This window comes from Alligator sinensis, unplaced genomic scaffold (genome assembly GCF_000455745.1).
Source record: "Alligator sinensis unplaced genomic scaffold, ASM45574v1 scaffold79_1, whole genome shotgun sequence".
Lineage (NCBI taxonomy): Eukaryota > Metazoa > Chordata > Crocodylia > Alligatoridae > Alligator > Alligator sinensis.
In genome coordinates, this window is record NW_005842706.1 from 758,174 (window position 1) to 769,268 (window position 11,095).

General features: G+C 45.2%; 1 protein-coding gene across 1 annotated transcript; it reads left to right on the forward strand.

Annotated features, from left to right (window-relative positions):
- Positions 1 to 8,515: 8,515 nt before the first annotated feature.
- LOC102376313 (olfactory receptor 6F1-like) lies at positions 8,516 to 9,484 on the forward strand. The gene has a single exon (XM_006034121.1). It carries the CDS (start codon positions 8,516 to 8,518, stop codon positions 9,482 to 9,484), a length of 969 nt encoding a protein of 322 aa, XP_006034183.1.
- Positions 9,485 to 11,095: the final 1,611 nt, after the last annotated feature.

Sequence of the window (11,095 nt, forward strand, 5' to 3'; positions counted from 1 at the left end):
ATATTTCAGCTGGAATTGTTCAATTATTTCCATTATATAACTCAATATCTCAGGTCAGAGGCATTGTGAACTCATTGAGGGCTTGGGGCTGGGGGTGAGAGAGGCAACGAGGGTATGCTGACCACAGTAGATGCAGGGGGCAGCTTGGGTGAGGGGCACCATTCTGCTTGACCCACTTCACCCCCACTCCCCATATTACACTGTTTGGTGTGGCACTATGCTACTTGCCTTCTGTGGCCAGGCAACAAAAGAGCAAAGCTTCCCCTGCCATGAGAAAAACTCCCTACAGGTGGGATTCTGGCACCCCTCATAGTGTATGGGGCAAGTGACCCATTCACACTGCCCTACTATTCTACTCTTGCAGGTAGTAATGGATCCACAAATAAGAATAAAAATTTTGGTGGCCTCAGACAGAAGTGAGCCACTCTATTTAAAGCTATAGCACCTTGGACCATAGGCTGTTATTTTCATAAAGGTCCTAAGAGAGTTAGGCACCCATCTCCCATTTTAAACTCAAGTGCATGTTGTAGAATGAGTTCCAAAAGTCACAATAAATTTCCAGGGCTTGACTTGTACTTTGAGATCAAAGTGAATCCAACCAGTTAATGCACTGGCAATATTTATACTTGGGAGTTCCAAGGTGGCTTTTTTAGACAAGTTCTTTGGCTGAACCATAAGGCTGTGTGAAGCTTCAGATGCCGATTCGATTCAGAGGAGATTCGGTGGCTGAATCTCCAAATCCAAATCAAATCAGGAGACCAATTAAAGTTCTGAATTGATTAAAAGCTCTCCAAATTGATCTAGAGAGCTTCGGAGATTTGGGCAGTCCCCACTCACAGCCGCAGGGAGCTGGACCCAGACTCCATGCTGGTAAATAGGAGGTGAGGGCAAGGGAGGGGGGCCTAGAGGAGGGGAGAGGGGGACCATGGGAGGACCCCTGTCAGGCCCTGTCCCCTGCCTGCTCTCCCAGCCCCTTTCAGCTCCCGGGTCTTTAAAAAAAGAGCCCCCACTCACTGGCTGCTGCAGCAGCCCCGGGGCTTTTGGGGGGCTTGTGGCAGAGCCCCCCGACAGCGCAGATCGCCCTCCTACCTGCCAGCAGCCGGTGAGTGCGGGGCTTTTTAAAGAGCCAGGAGCTGGGGCCAGGAGAGCGGGTGGAGAATGGGGGCTCATGGCAGAGCCCCCCACACAGTGTGGGGCAGTGACTAGTGGGGGGGCAACCAGGATTGCCCCACTGCCTGGCAGCAGCCAGTGAGTGGGAGCTTTTATTTTTTTTTTATTTTTTTAAAGAGCTGGGAGCTGGGGCCAAGCGAGGCAGCCATTGACAGGGTTGGGACAGCGGGCAGGGGATGGGGCCGATTCAGAAATTCGGCCAATTCAGCAGCTGCCCAATCTCTGAATCAGATTCAGCTGAATCAATTTGGGACAGTGATTTGAATCACTGTCCCCTGAATTGGCCAAATCCAAAGCAAATACTAGCCGCTTCACACAGGCGTGCTGAACTGTGCCTTCTGACCACATCAGGGGTGCAGCCTGGGTTTTACATCACTACATTGAACCAGGAGGTATGCCATCTGTTCAGGCAATCTAGCCCACTTGGGAGACAATAAGGTAGCCAAAGTACGATTCCCAGGATGCATTGTGGCAGATCAGGAAAGTCATAATTTGGTGTCATATTGATCCAAACCAAAATGTCCCTCCATTTCAGCAGTGAAATCTTTCAGAATTCTTTCTTCCAAGAAAGAAAAATACTAGTTACTTGTTGCCCCAGTTGGGGATATAAATAAATGTTAAAATATGTATCAGAATTTCCTGCTGGATAGAAATCTATTTGTTGCTCAACTATATTTCCATAGTGAATCCCCCCAGATATACACAGTCTTAGTACAACTGTGAAATTATTCCTCAGGAAGTGGCCTGAGGAATGGGCACCACAATTGGTGGTATTCTGCCAGAAATGTCCCAGCAGCTCAACTTAGAACTGTTAGTCAAAAATCACAGAATCATAGAAAATTAGGGTTGAAAGGGACCTCAGGAGGTCATGTACTCCAACCCCCTGTTCAAAGCAGGACCAGTCCCAACTAGATCATCCAATCCAAGGCTTTATTTAGCTGGGTCTTTAAAACCTCCAAGGATGGAGATTCCACCACCTCTCTGATTAACCTGTTCCAGTGCTTCACCACCCTCCTAACGAGAGAGTTTTTCATAATATCCAACCTAAACTTCCCTTGTTGCAACTTGAGACAGTTGCTCCTTGCTCTGTCATTTGCCACGACTGAGAACAGTCCAGCTCCATCCTCTTTGGAACCCCCCTGCAGGGAGTTGAAGGCTGCTGTCAAATCTCCTCTCAACCTTCCCTTCTGTAGACTAAACAAGCCCAGTTCCCTCAGCCTGTCCTCAGAAGTCCTGTGCCCCAACTTCCTAACCATTTTCACTGCCCTCCACTGGACTCTCTCCAACTTGTCCACATCCTTTCTATAGTGGGGGACCCAAAACTGGACACAGTACTCCAGATCTGGCATCACCAATGACAAATGGAGGGGAACAATTACTTTCCTTAATGTGCTGGCAACACTCCTACCAATGCAGCCCAGTATGCCGTTAGCCTTCTTGGCAACAGGGGCACACTGCTGGCCCATATTCAGCGTATTGTCCACAGTAACCCCAAGGTCCTTTTCTGCAGAGCTAGTAGCTAGTAGCTCGGCTAGTAGCTAGTAGCCAGCTAGGTAGCCAGTGCGTCCCAAGCCTATAGCGGCGCATAGGATTCTTCCGTGGCTATGAGAATAGGTGCCTGCCGCCAAAAGAAATTCTAAACACTGGGAAATGTCTAGAGATGGGCTGAAATTAGGATATACCTTAAAAAGCTCTTCTGTCTCCCTGGTCTTTATCAACCTACTGTTTTTCCTAAATTAGCATTCTTATCCTCTCTCAGTATCGGTTTCACTGAAATGAACAAATCATAAGATAGGTTCGTCATGCCCCAATCGTCTTAGCAGCCCTTAGAGCATTTTCTCCAATTTGACTTGTTATTTTCTCAAATACGAGATGATCAGAATTTACATGTAGTCTCCTGTCTGCTTTGTCCAATGGCATTTATGCTTCCTAATCTCTACTGGAAAAATCTTACTTGATACATCCTCGGATTGAATTTGCCTTTTTCATGGCCGCTTCTTATTAATGGCTCACAGTCAATTGGTAATCAACACATTAAGTCAGGTCTGGTTACTTTGTTACTGTTCTGTTTTTTTCCAAAAGGTGAGTAGCAGCTTGCATCAGAAATTCTTGTGGTTAGTCGCTACTTGAGTGCTGAAGATGACCCATGCCTTTCTGTATAACATTCAAAACTTTCTCTGTATTAATAATGCTTCCCAACTTTATGTCATCTTCAAACTTCATATAACTCCTCCTTTTTCTGTCAAAGATACTCATGAAAACATAAAATTGCTTCCAAGACCATTCTTTGAGGAGCTTCACTAGCAACCTTCCTATAGCCCAATAGTTCTACTCTCACAACAACTTGGGGTCATCTTCTCTTTAAATCTTCTGAATGTTTTGGCCAACAAATATCTGTAGCCAGAATAAACTCAGATTGAAAGACTGGAACAAATCTAACAGCTCAGCTATCCCACTAGCTCTGCAAACCTGCACTGTGTGGGGGGATGGCCACGTAGTGTGGAATTTGTCGCCTTTTGTTTGTAGCAAAAGAGGAGGCATGAGTCCTTCCCCTTTCTCCTTGCTCTTGCCACAAGCTCCCCATCTCTAGCATGGAGATAATCCTTGCCAACAAGCAGCAGGTATATCCCCAAAGTCCTTGGAGAGGCTTGGGTAAAAAATGGTCCAGAAATGCCCAAGTTTGCCATGTTACTAACTAATTCAAAGTTTACCTATTCTTATTAAAATAGAGCTCACAATGCAATATTATTAGGTTTATTTGCTACTGGCCTCCTAACTAAACTACTGTAATATAATCTGGTCAAGAAACCAGACCACCCTTATTTTGTCATCAAGGTGGACTGATCCGTCTTTAGTGACCCCAGAATGCATTTCATCCCATTTTCCACTCGCTTCCAATGTATCTAATCATCCTTTCCTTAAAAAAAAATATTGGTCCATCCGGAACAATATATGGGCATTGTGGAGACAGAGTCAAACACCCATGTTGAGAGTCTCATTAGCAATTAAGGGAAAGTTGCACCCTTAACAGAGGTCTTCAAGGCCACCTAATGACACTAAACACTGAGCAGTAGAATTACTGCTTGTCTACATTGACTAAGTCCTTCCAGAAGAACTGAGCCTGCACAGCACAAGCTGCCTTGGAGCCATCATAATTCTCCTCTCCAACCTAGCCATGGTCCATTTTACTATGCCAATATACCAGACAGCACCAGTTGAAAATTTAGCATAATTTTTTGACTGAATATTAGATTTTTAGTTGAGTTCTTTTTTTTTTTTTTTTTAATTTCAGGGGGGTTTTTTCATAGGGACCCTTAACCCGCCCCCCCCCCCCCCCCCCCCCGCTCTCACACTATCACAAACAACTTTAAAAGGGCACCCCCCCCCCCCCCCCCCCCCCCCCCCCCCAATGTTCTGAATTCCAACCATATATTTCAGCAGTTTTCCCAGCCAAAACAAATATTCAGGTTTTGGGGGTTTGGGGTTTTTTTGGCAAACAGTCCAAAACTTGGCAAATTCAAGTTTGGAAATGTCTGTTGCATCAAAGCGTGAAACCACTCCTTTCTCTGAATTCAGTTTAAATAAAATGTTCCTACTTGAACTTGGCGTTTTAGCATGGGAAGTTCCAAGTTAATTGTGGATGCTAAGAAAGACAGGCTTTAAGAGATGCCTCGGTATACTCAGAGATGTCCTGTGGACCCACTACAAATGGGCAAACATTCACTCTTGCCCTGCAAGTCTGCATGAATTATACTTCATGAAGATGCAAGTTTAGTTAGCACTCAACAGCACCTGCAGACCGGCTAAGAGGGCCATAGGGGTTGCCTGTGTCGAATAACCACAGTAAAGACTCCATTTGGTATCACAACAAACAACTTCCGCTATTTCCTAGAGCCCACCGTCCAGCCCAGCTACCCCAATCCTCTGCTGCTCCCAAGTGCTTCTTATATGGTAAACCCACCCTTCTTAGTATTAGCACTTTTCCTCATCAGTTCTCCAAGTGCTTTACAAAGAAAGCAAAGATAACATTTTTCTTCTTTCCTAGCAATCTCAGTATCCAGCCTTTGGTTGCCTATGGGGCATTTTTTGGTAGTTACATGCCTAGAGAAATTCTGTTCCGAGATGCATAGCCCTGCACACATGAACAGCTATGTAGTCACACAGATTGGCAACAAAATGTGAGTGTGAAAGAGGAACACCTCGCCTCTTTTGCCCTAACTGGCTCAGTGATAGGGCACTCCCCTTGGAAGGCAGAGCACTGCCCCTTTTATCCAGGGGGAGCTTGAATCTCAGCTTCTCTCATATCCTAGCACAGCACTAATCATCACACCACAGGTCAGATGTTACCTAGGATCTTCTCTGGTGCTCCTTTTGAAACTGGCCCCTTGGGCAGCCACAACAGAGTGTATGGGAGGTATGTGGGACCAGGCAGGGAGGGAGAAGCTGGGGGGAGGGTTTTTTGTTTTTTTTCCAATGAGGTGGTTTGTGTCTACATACCAAAGTGGTCGGTAGAGAGGGACCTAGGTTCTAGCCTGGGCTCTTGCGTCTCAATGTGGCAGAAACTTCCTCCCTGCACTGTCCTCCATCAATTTTTTGCAATGCCTGTATAAGTGGCTCAACTTCAGAAGGAGCACTGGAGAGGGAAGTGCTCAATGGCTGCTATGTGAGATGCTGGTTTGGGCACTGTCAAGTTAGGGGCACCTGTGTTCAAACCCACTGGCTACATCCAGATGAGCAGACATGTGGTATGTGGCACCACACACTGCACATGCAGACACTCCCTGCAGTGCAGCATGGGGGGGCAGGGCTGACCCTAGGAGATCCCAGGGTCAAAAACCGCATGCTGCTCAAAACTGGAGTCTGGCTGCTGACCAGGCTTCCTGCCATGGCTGCAGCTGGTGGAGGCCCCTAGGACAGGCTACTGGGGCCAGCACAGGTGCAGCCCCCAGCCTCTCCTACCCCACCCGAGGTAACCTGCTGCATGCCAGACCACGTGTGGCATAAGCATTCCCCAGGGACAAGTAGCAGCGGCACAAGGTGTGCCACTGCTACTTGTCCCTGAGGAAGCAAACATCTGTGCTTGTCCGGATGTGACCAAAGGGAGCCTAAAATGGAGGGCCTCCTGGTTTCAGCACTAGTCATTAAGCTATGGGGAGGAAAGAGAAATATACACAGGCGCACATGCACAGCCTTTTCCTGCTTCTTGGTCCAAGTCAGGTAGTCAGAAGTTTTGACTAACTCTATTTTAAGGCATCTAAGGTTACTATATAGCCATAAGGGCCACATATATGCTGTGACCCCTTCTGTACATGTTCGGTGCTTGCAACTACATAATTGTATAGTCACCCATGTACCTAGGGTACGCGCCCAGGAATAGAATTCCTCTAGGCAAGAAAGTGCCAAAAACGCCCTGTAAATGATCAAATGGCCACTTAGATATGCAGGGAAGGAAAAATGTCACCCTAAGCATCATCTTTCCCATTTTACAGATGGAGAAACAGGCATGTGGTCACCAAGAAAGCCAGGACATTCAAGCTAATAACAAAAACTATGGTAGACCTTGTGGTCTGTGTTTTATCTGAAAGGCTCCACTGACAACACAAGCAGCCAAGCAATAGCAGCTCTGCACTTTTCAGTTTCAAACTCCTGCATAAACTTTAACCAATTAATTGTGACAACACCCCATGGATAGAGAGCTAGAACTATTATTCAAGTAGAAAAAAAGAATGCTATGTTTGTATAATTGATTGGGTTGTGACTGTTTCCCCAGGGAATCTTCTGAGCCTTTGGAGTTATATCCCTAATGTGTTCTGAACATCAGCTGAAACAGTAGGCTCAAACACAGGATCTCTACAGTGTGAAGTTACAACATATCTAGCTCTCAGTTATACTCAAAGAAAACATGGCAGGTTTTAGGTGATAGAAGTGACCAGAGTGATGAATATCTTAAAACTAGCAAAGAAAGAAAGAAAAACATATTTATACTATCTAGTTGTTGGTGCATTTCCTGCTATAAGTAATAATTATCTTCATAATAATACCACTTGCATATATTTAAACAAGAACACTCTATCAGTTTGGTTCAATAATCCTTTTTTCAAGTGAACATCTGATATGGCATCTACGTTCTCTGGATAAGCAACACTCCACGAAGGTAAATATTTAATGGTCTTTAGCACTGTAAAACAGCTTTCTTTCTGATTAATGTATCTCTTATTCTTTTTCCAATGAGAACCTTTCCAAATGAGCTCTCTTTCATGCTGCCTCTCACATTTGGGAGGAGCTCCAAGAAAAGCTTTTTATCCTCCTGCCAATAACTCCTTACAAGTCTTCTCTGTTGTGATACCTTAAAAAATTGACAATAGCCAGGTTGCCGGTGTGATGAGACCGCTGCTTATGCTGATCAGTGTGTAACATTGCACTGCAATGTACCATCCTTTTCTTTAATTCCCTCCGTCTATTGGCCTCTGTCTTAGACCAATGGTTTTCAAACTTCATAAAGACACAGAACCCTTTCATACCACTTCTTCCATTGTGGAACCCCTTCCCCTACCCTAATGACTGACACAGAGCTAGGCAACCCAGCGTGGCAGTAGGGGTGCAACACCTCCTGGCCCACTGTAACATTACCCCAACCTCTTTGTTGAACCCCTTATGACCTCTCGTGGAAGCCCACGGTTCTGTAGTACACGCTTTGGAAACCACTGGCTTGGACTGTCAGCTCCTTAGGCAGAGACTGGCATGCTGGTTTGGTGTTAGTATGATATCCAGCAACACTGGGCTTTGGTCCTTCACACTAGGGCTGCTAAACATGGCAACAAAACAACAACATTTCATCCTGGAAAAGAAGTTCAGGTGCTCTTATAGTTCTTCATTTTATTTCTCTTTCCTCCTTCAAATCTGGGCCTGTTGTGTTCTACTTTAAGTGCACGCTATTGAGTTTGGTACAGGAACAACTGAGTGAACTTCTCTGCCCAGTGCCTTTTAAACTTTCAAACTACAGGATCCAACAGTCTTGTCTAGACCTAAATTGTAGACTTGTTCAAAATTGATGACAAGTTTCATATGCCAGTGAATCCATTTCCTACTATTTTGTTTTAATTCACTGTATTTTGATTTCTTTTTCCTTCTCTATCTCCTTTTCCTAATTTCAGTTCTGCTGCTGCTGTTTACTTCCCCTCTTTTGTTGCCCCATCACCATCCTCCTCTATTTCCTTCCCCCTCTTTTCCAATCCCCCCCCATCATCACTCTTACTCTTGCCCATTTCTTTTATCCTCAGGAATTTCTTCTTCTCCCTGTTGCATTTGTATCTCATCACCCCCAGAGCTCCAAGAGGCTGAGGGCATGGAAAGCACCAATCACAGCATAGTGAAGTCTTTTGTCATCCTGGGCTTCCCTGGCACGCCACAGTTCCAGACTTTATTTTTTGCATTGATCCTGGCTACCTACCTCCTGACAGTGGTTGCCAACCTGGTCATCATCTCAGTGGTCAAGATCTCCCATCACCTGCACCGACCCATGTACTACTTCCTGGGCAGCTTTTCCTTTCTGGAGATATGGTACACCTCCTCCACCGTGCCCAAAATGCTGGAAAACTTCTTGTGTGGCAGAAGCACCATCACTGTGGCTGGCTGTGTGGCCCAGCTATATCTTTTCTTTGCCCTGGGCTCCACCGAGTGTTTCTTGCTGACCACCATGGCCTATGACCGTTATCTAGCCATCTGCCATCCTCTGCGCTACCCAGCCCTCATGAATGTGCGGGTCTGCACTCAGCTGGTGGGGGCAGCCTGGGTGGGTGGCTTCCTTGCCCCCTTGCTTCCCATCTTGCTCATTGCCCAGCTCTCATTCTGTGGCCCCAAGATTCATCTTTTCTTCTGTGATGCAGGCCCCTTGTTACGGGTGTCTTGTAGTGATACTTCCCTCAGTGCCACCCTCATCTCAGTGTTGGCTTCATTTGTCATCCTCAGCACATGCCTCCTCACCATGGTCTCCTACACCCACATCATTACTACTATCCTGAGCATCCCCTCTGTAACAGGGCGCCGCAAGGCCTTTTCCACCTGCGCCTCTCACCTTATCGTAGTGGTGGTTTACTATGGGACAGGTATCATCATGTATGTCCGGCCCATGTCCTCCTTCACCACAAAGCTGGAAAAAGTGGTGTCAGTCTTCTGTGCTGTGGTCACTCCACTCCTCAACCCCCTGATCTACAGCCTAAGGAACAAGGAGGTGAAGGAGGCACTAAAACAGACAGTGAGTAACAGCAAAGTCTTTCTAAAGAGCATAACCACTTTTGTCATGGTTTATTGGTAGGGATGGGGATAGGAAGTGGGTTCTATGGGTTCAACTAGGGTGTAGTAGATAGTTCAGTCTGTCTGTCTATTTATCTATCATTGTCCTTCCTTCCTCCAGTTTTCTTCCTTCCTTTCCTTCCTGTCAACCTATCCAAGAAATAGAACCACATCATGGTCAAAATCCTGCATACACTTACACATGTCTGATTTTATTTAGGTGAGTAACCAGTTACCTTCAAGAGAAAACTGCAAGCACAGCTCAGGTCTGTCAGTCTGTCTGTCTATTCATTTGTCTACACCATAATCCAAATTAGTAACTGAAGCTTATGTAGTTTAAGCTATTCAGATGGGGTCCACCTATACAAATGGCCACCCCAATTTTACATGCACTATGAATCTTTCCCCAGTGAGCTACCCTAGGTCTTTTTCTTATTTAAATGCATAACCCTGATTGTCTTTCCACTTCAGTGTTATATAATATATCCCATAATGTTTGTTAGATGGTATTTCATTTAAAAAGTCTACCTATTTGTGTAATTAAACTTTCAAGGAAAAGTTTGCATCTCGTTACAATACATCCATGGCCATTTCAGGAACTTATGGTTCTTGCTTCATATCATGGCCACAGGGTATTTCAAAATGATGGCAGAAATATTCCTACTACAGAGGCAAGGTCACTAGCAATTAATACAAATGATAATCCCCATTAGTTGATAACAATGTAAAGAGAATAACACAAAGTCAATTTGCTCTACTGCTAACATAAGTTATTATCATAATAAGCTATCCCAATAAAACACAAGAGAAATCTCTAAAATTTAATTTTAAAAATTCTCTGTCTCCCTTATCAGTAGCTATGAACCTGAACAGAAAAATGACTTAGTGGAATTCATATTTGTGTTATACGGGCGATCAGACTACATGATCACAGGTCCCTTTGGCCTTAAATTCTGTAAATCATAATTGCAATTAAAGCACTGATCAGCAAACCACTAAAAGTGTACATAAGTATGTGTGTACCTGCATTTAATTCAATGGGACTACTTAATACTGTGCATAAGTGACCTGTGAGTGGAAGCAACTCTCACTGGCTTTCAGAGGTCTTATGGAAAAATTTTCAAATGGTCTTGGATTAATCCAGGAGCCCAGGTGCTATTGTCAGTGGTGACAAGCACTAAGGCTAGATTTTTAGAGAGAGCAGTGCAACAATTGATTTTTAATGGGAGTTAAGTACCAAACTTGCTTAGATGCTTTTGAAAATTGTACTAAGCATCTATCTGAGATGCCTTTAAAAATGTGCCATGAGGGCTAGATCCTATTCCACTTTCCCTGCCCAAATGCCACTGACCCCATTGTGATCACAGTGTGATCCTATTCCACATGAGGGGAAATGCACAAAAATCGTGAATGTTCAGAAATTGTAGCCAGGCAAAAAAACCAGAAAAAGAAAAAAAGCCATGACTAGTAGCTGCTAAATCAGTGGCTCCCAACCTTGGGGCATGACCCAAATCAGGGTCTCAGAGGGTCTGCCCCTCCCGCCTGCCGGGCTCTCCTGGCACACAATCTGCACGGCTCTCATCACCACTGCCCCCCGCGATCGCGGCCCCACCCAGGCTCTGCTGGCGTCACC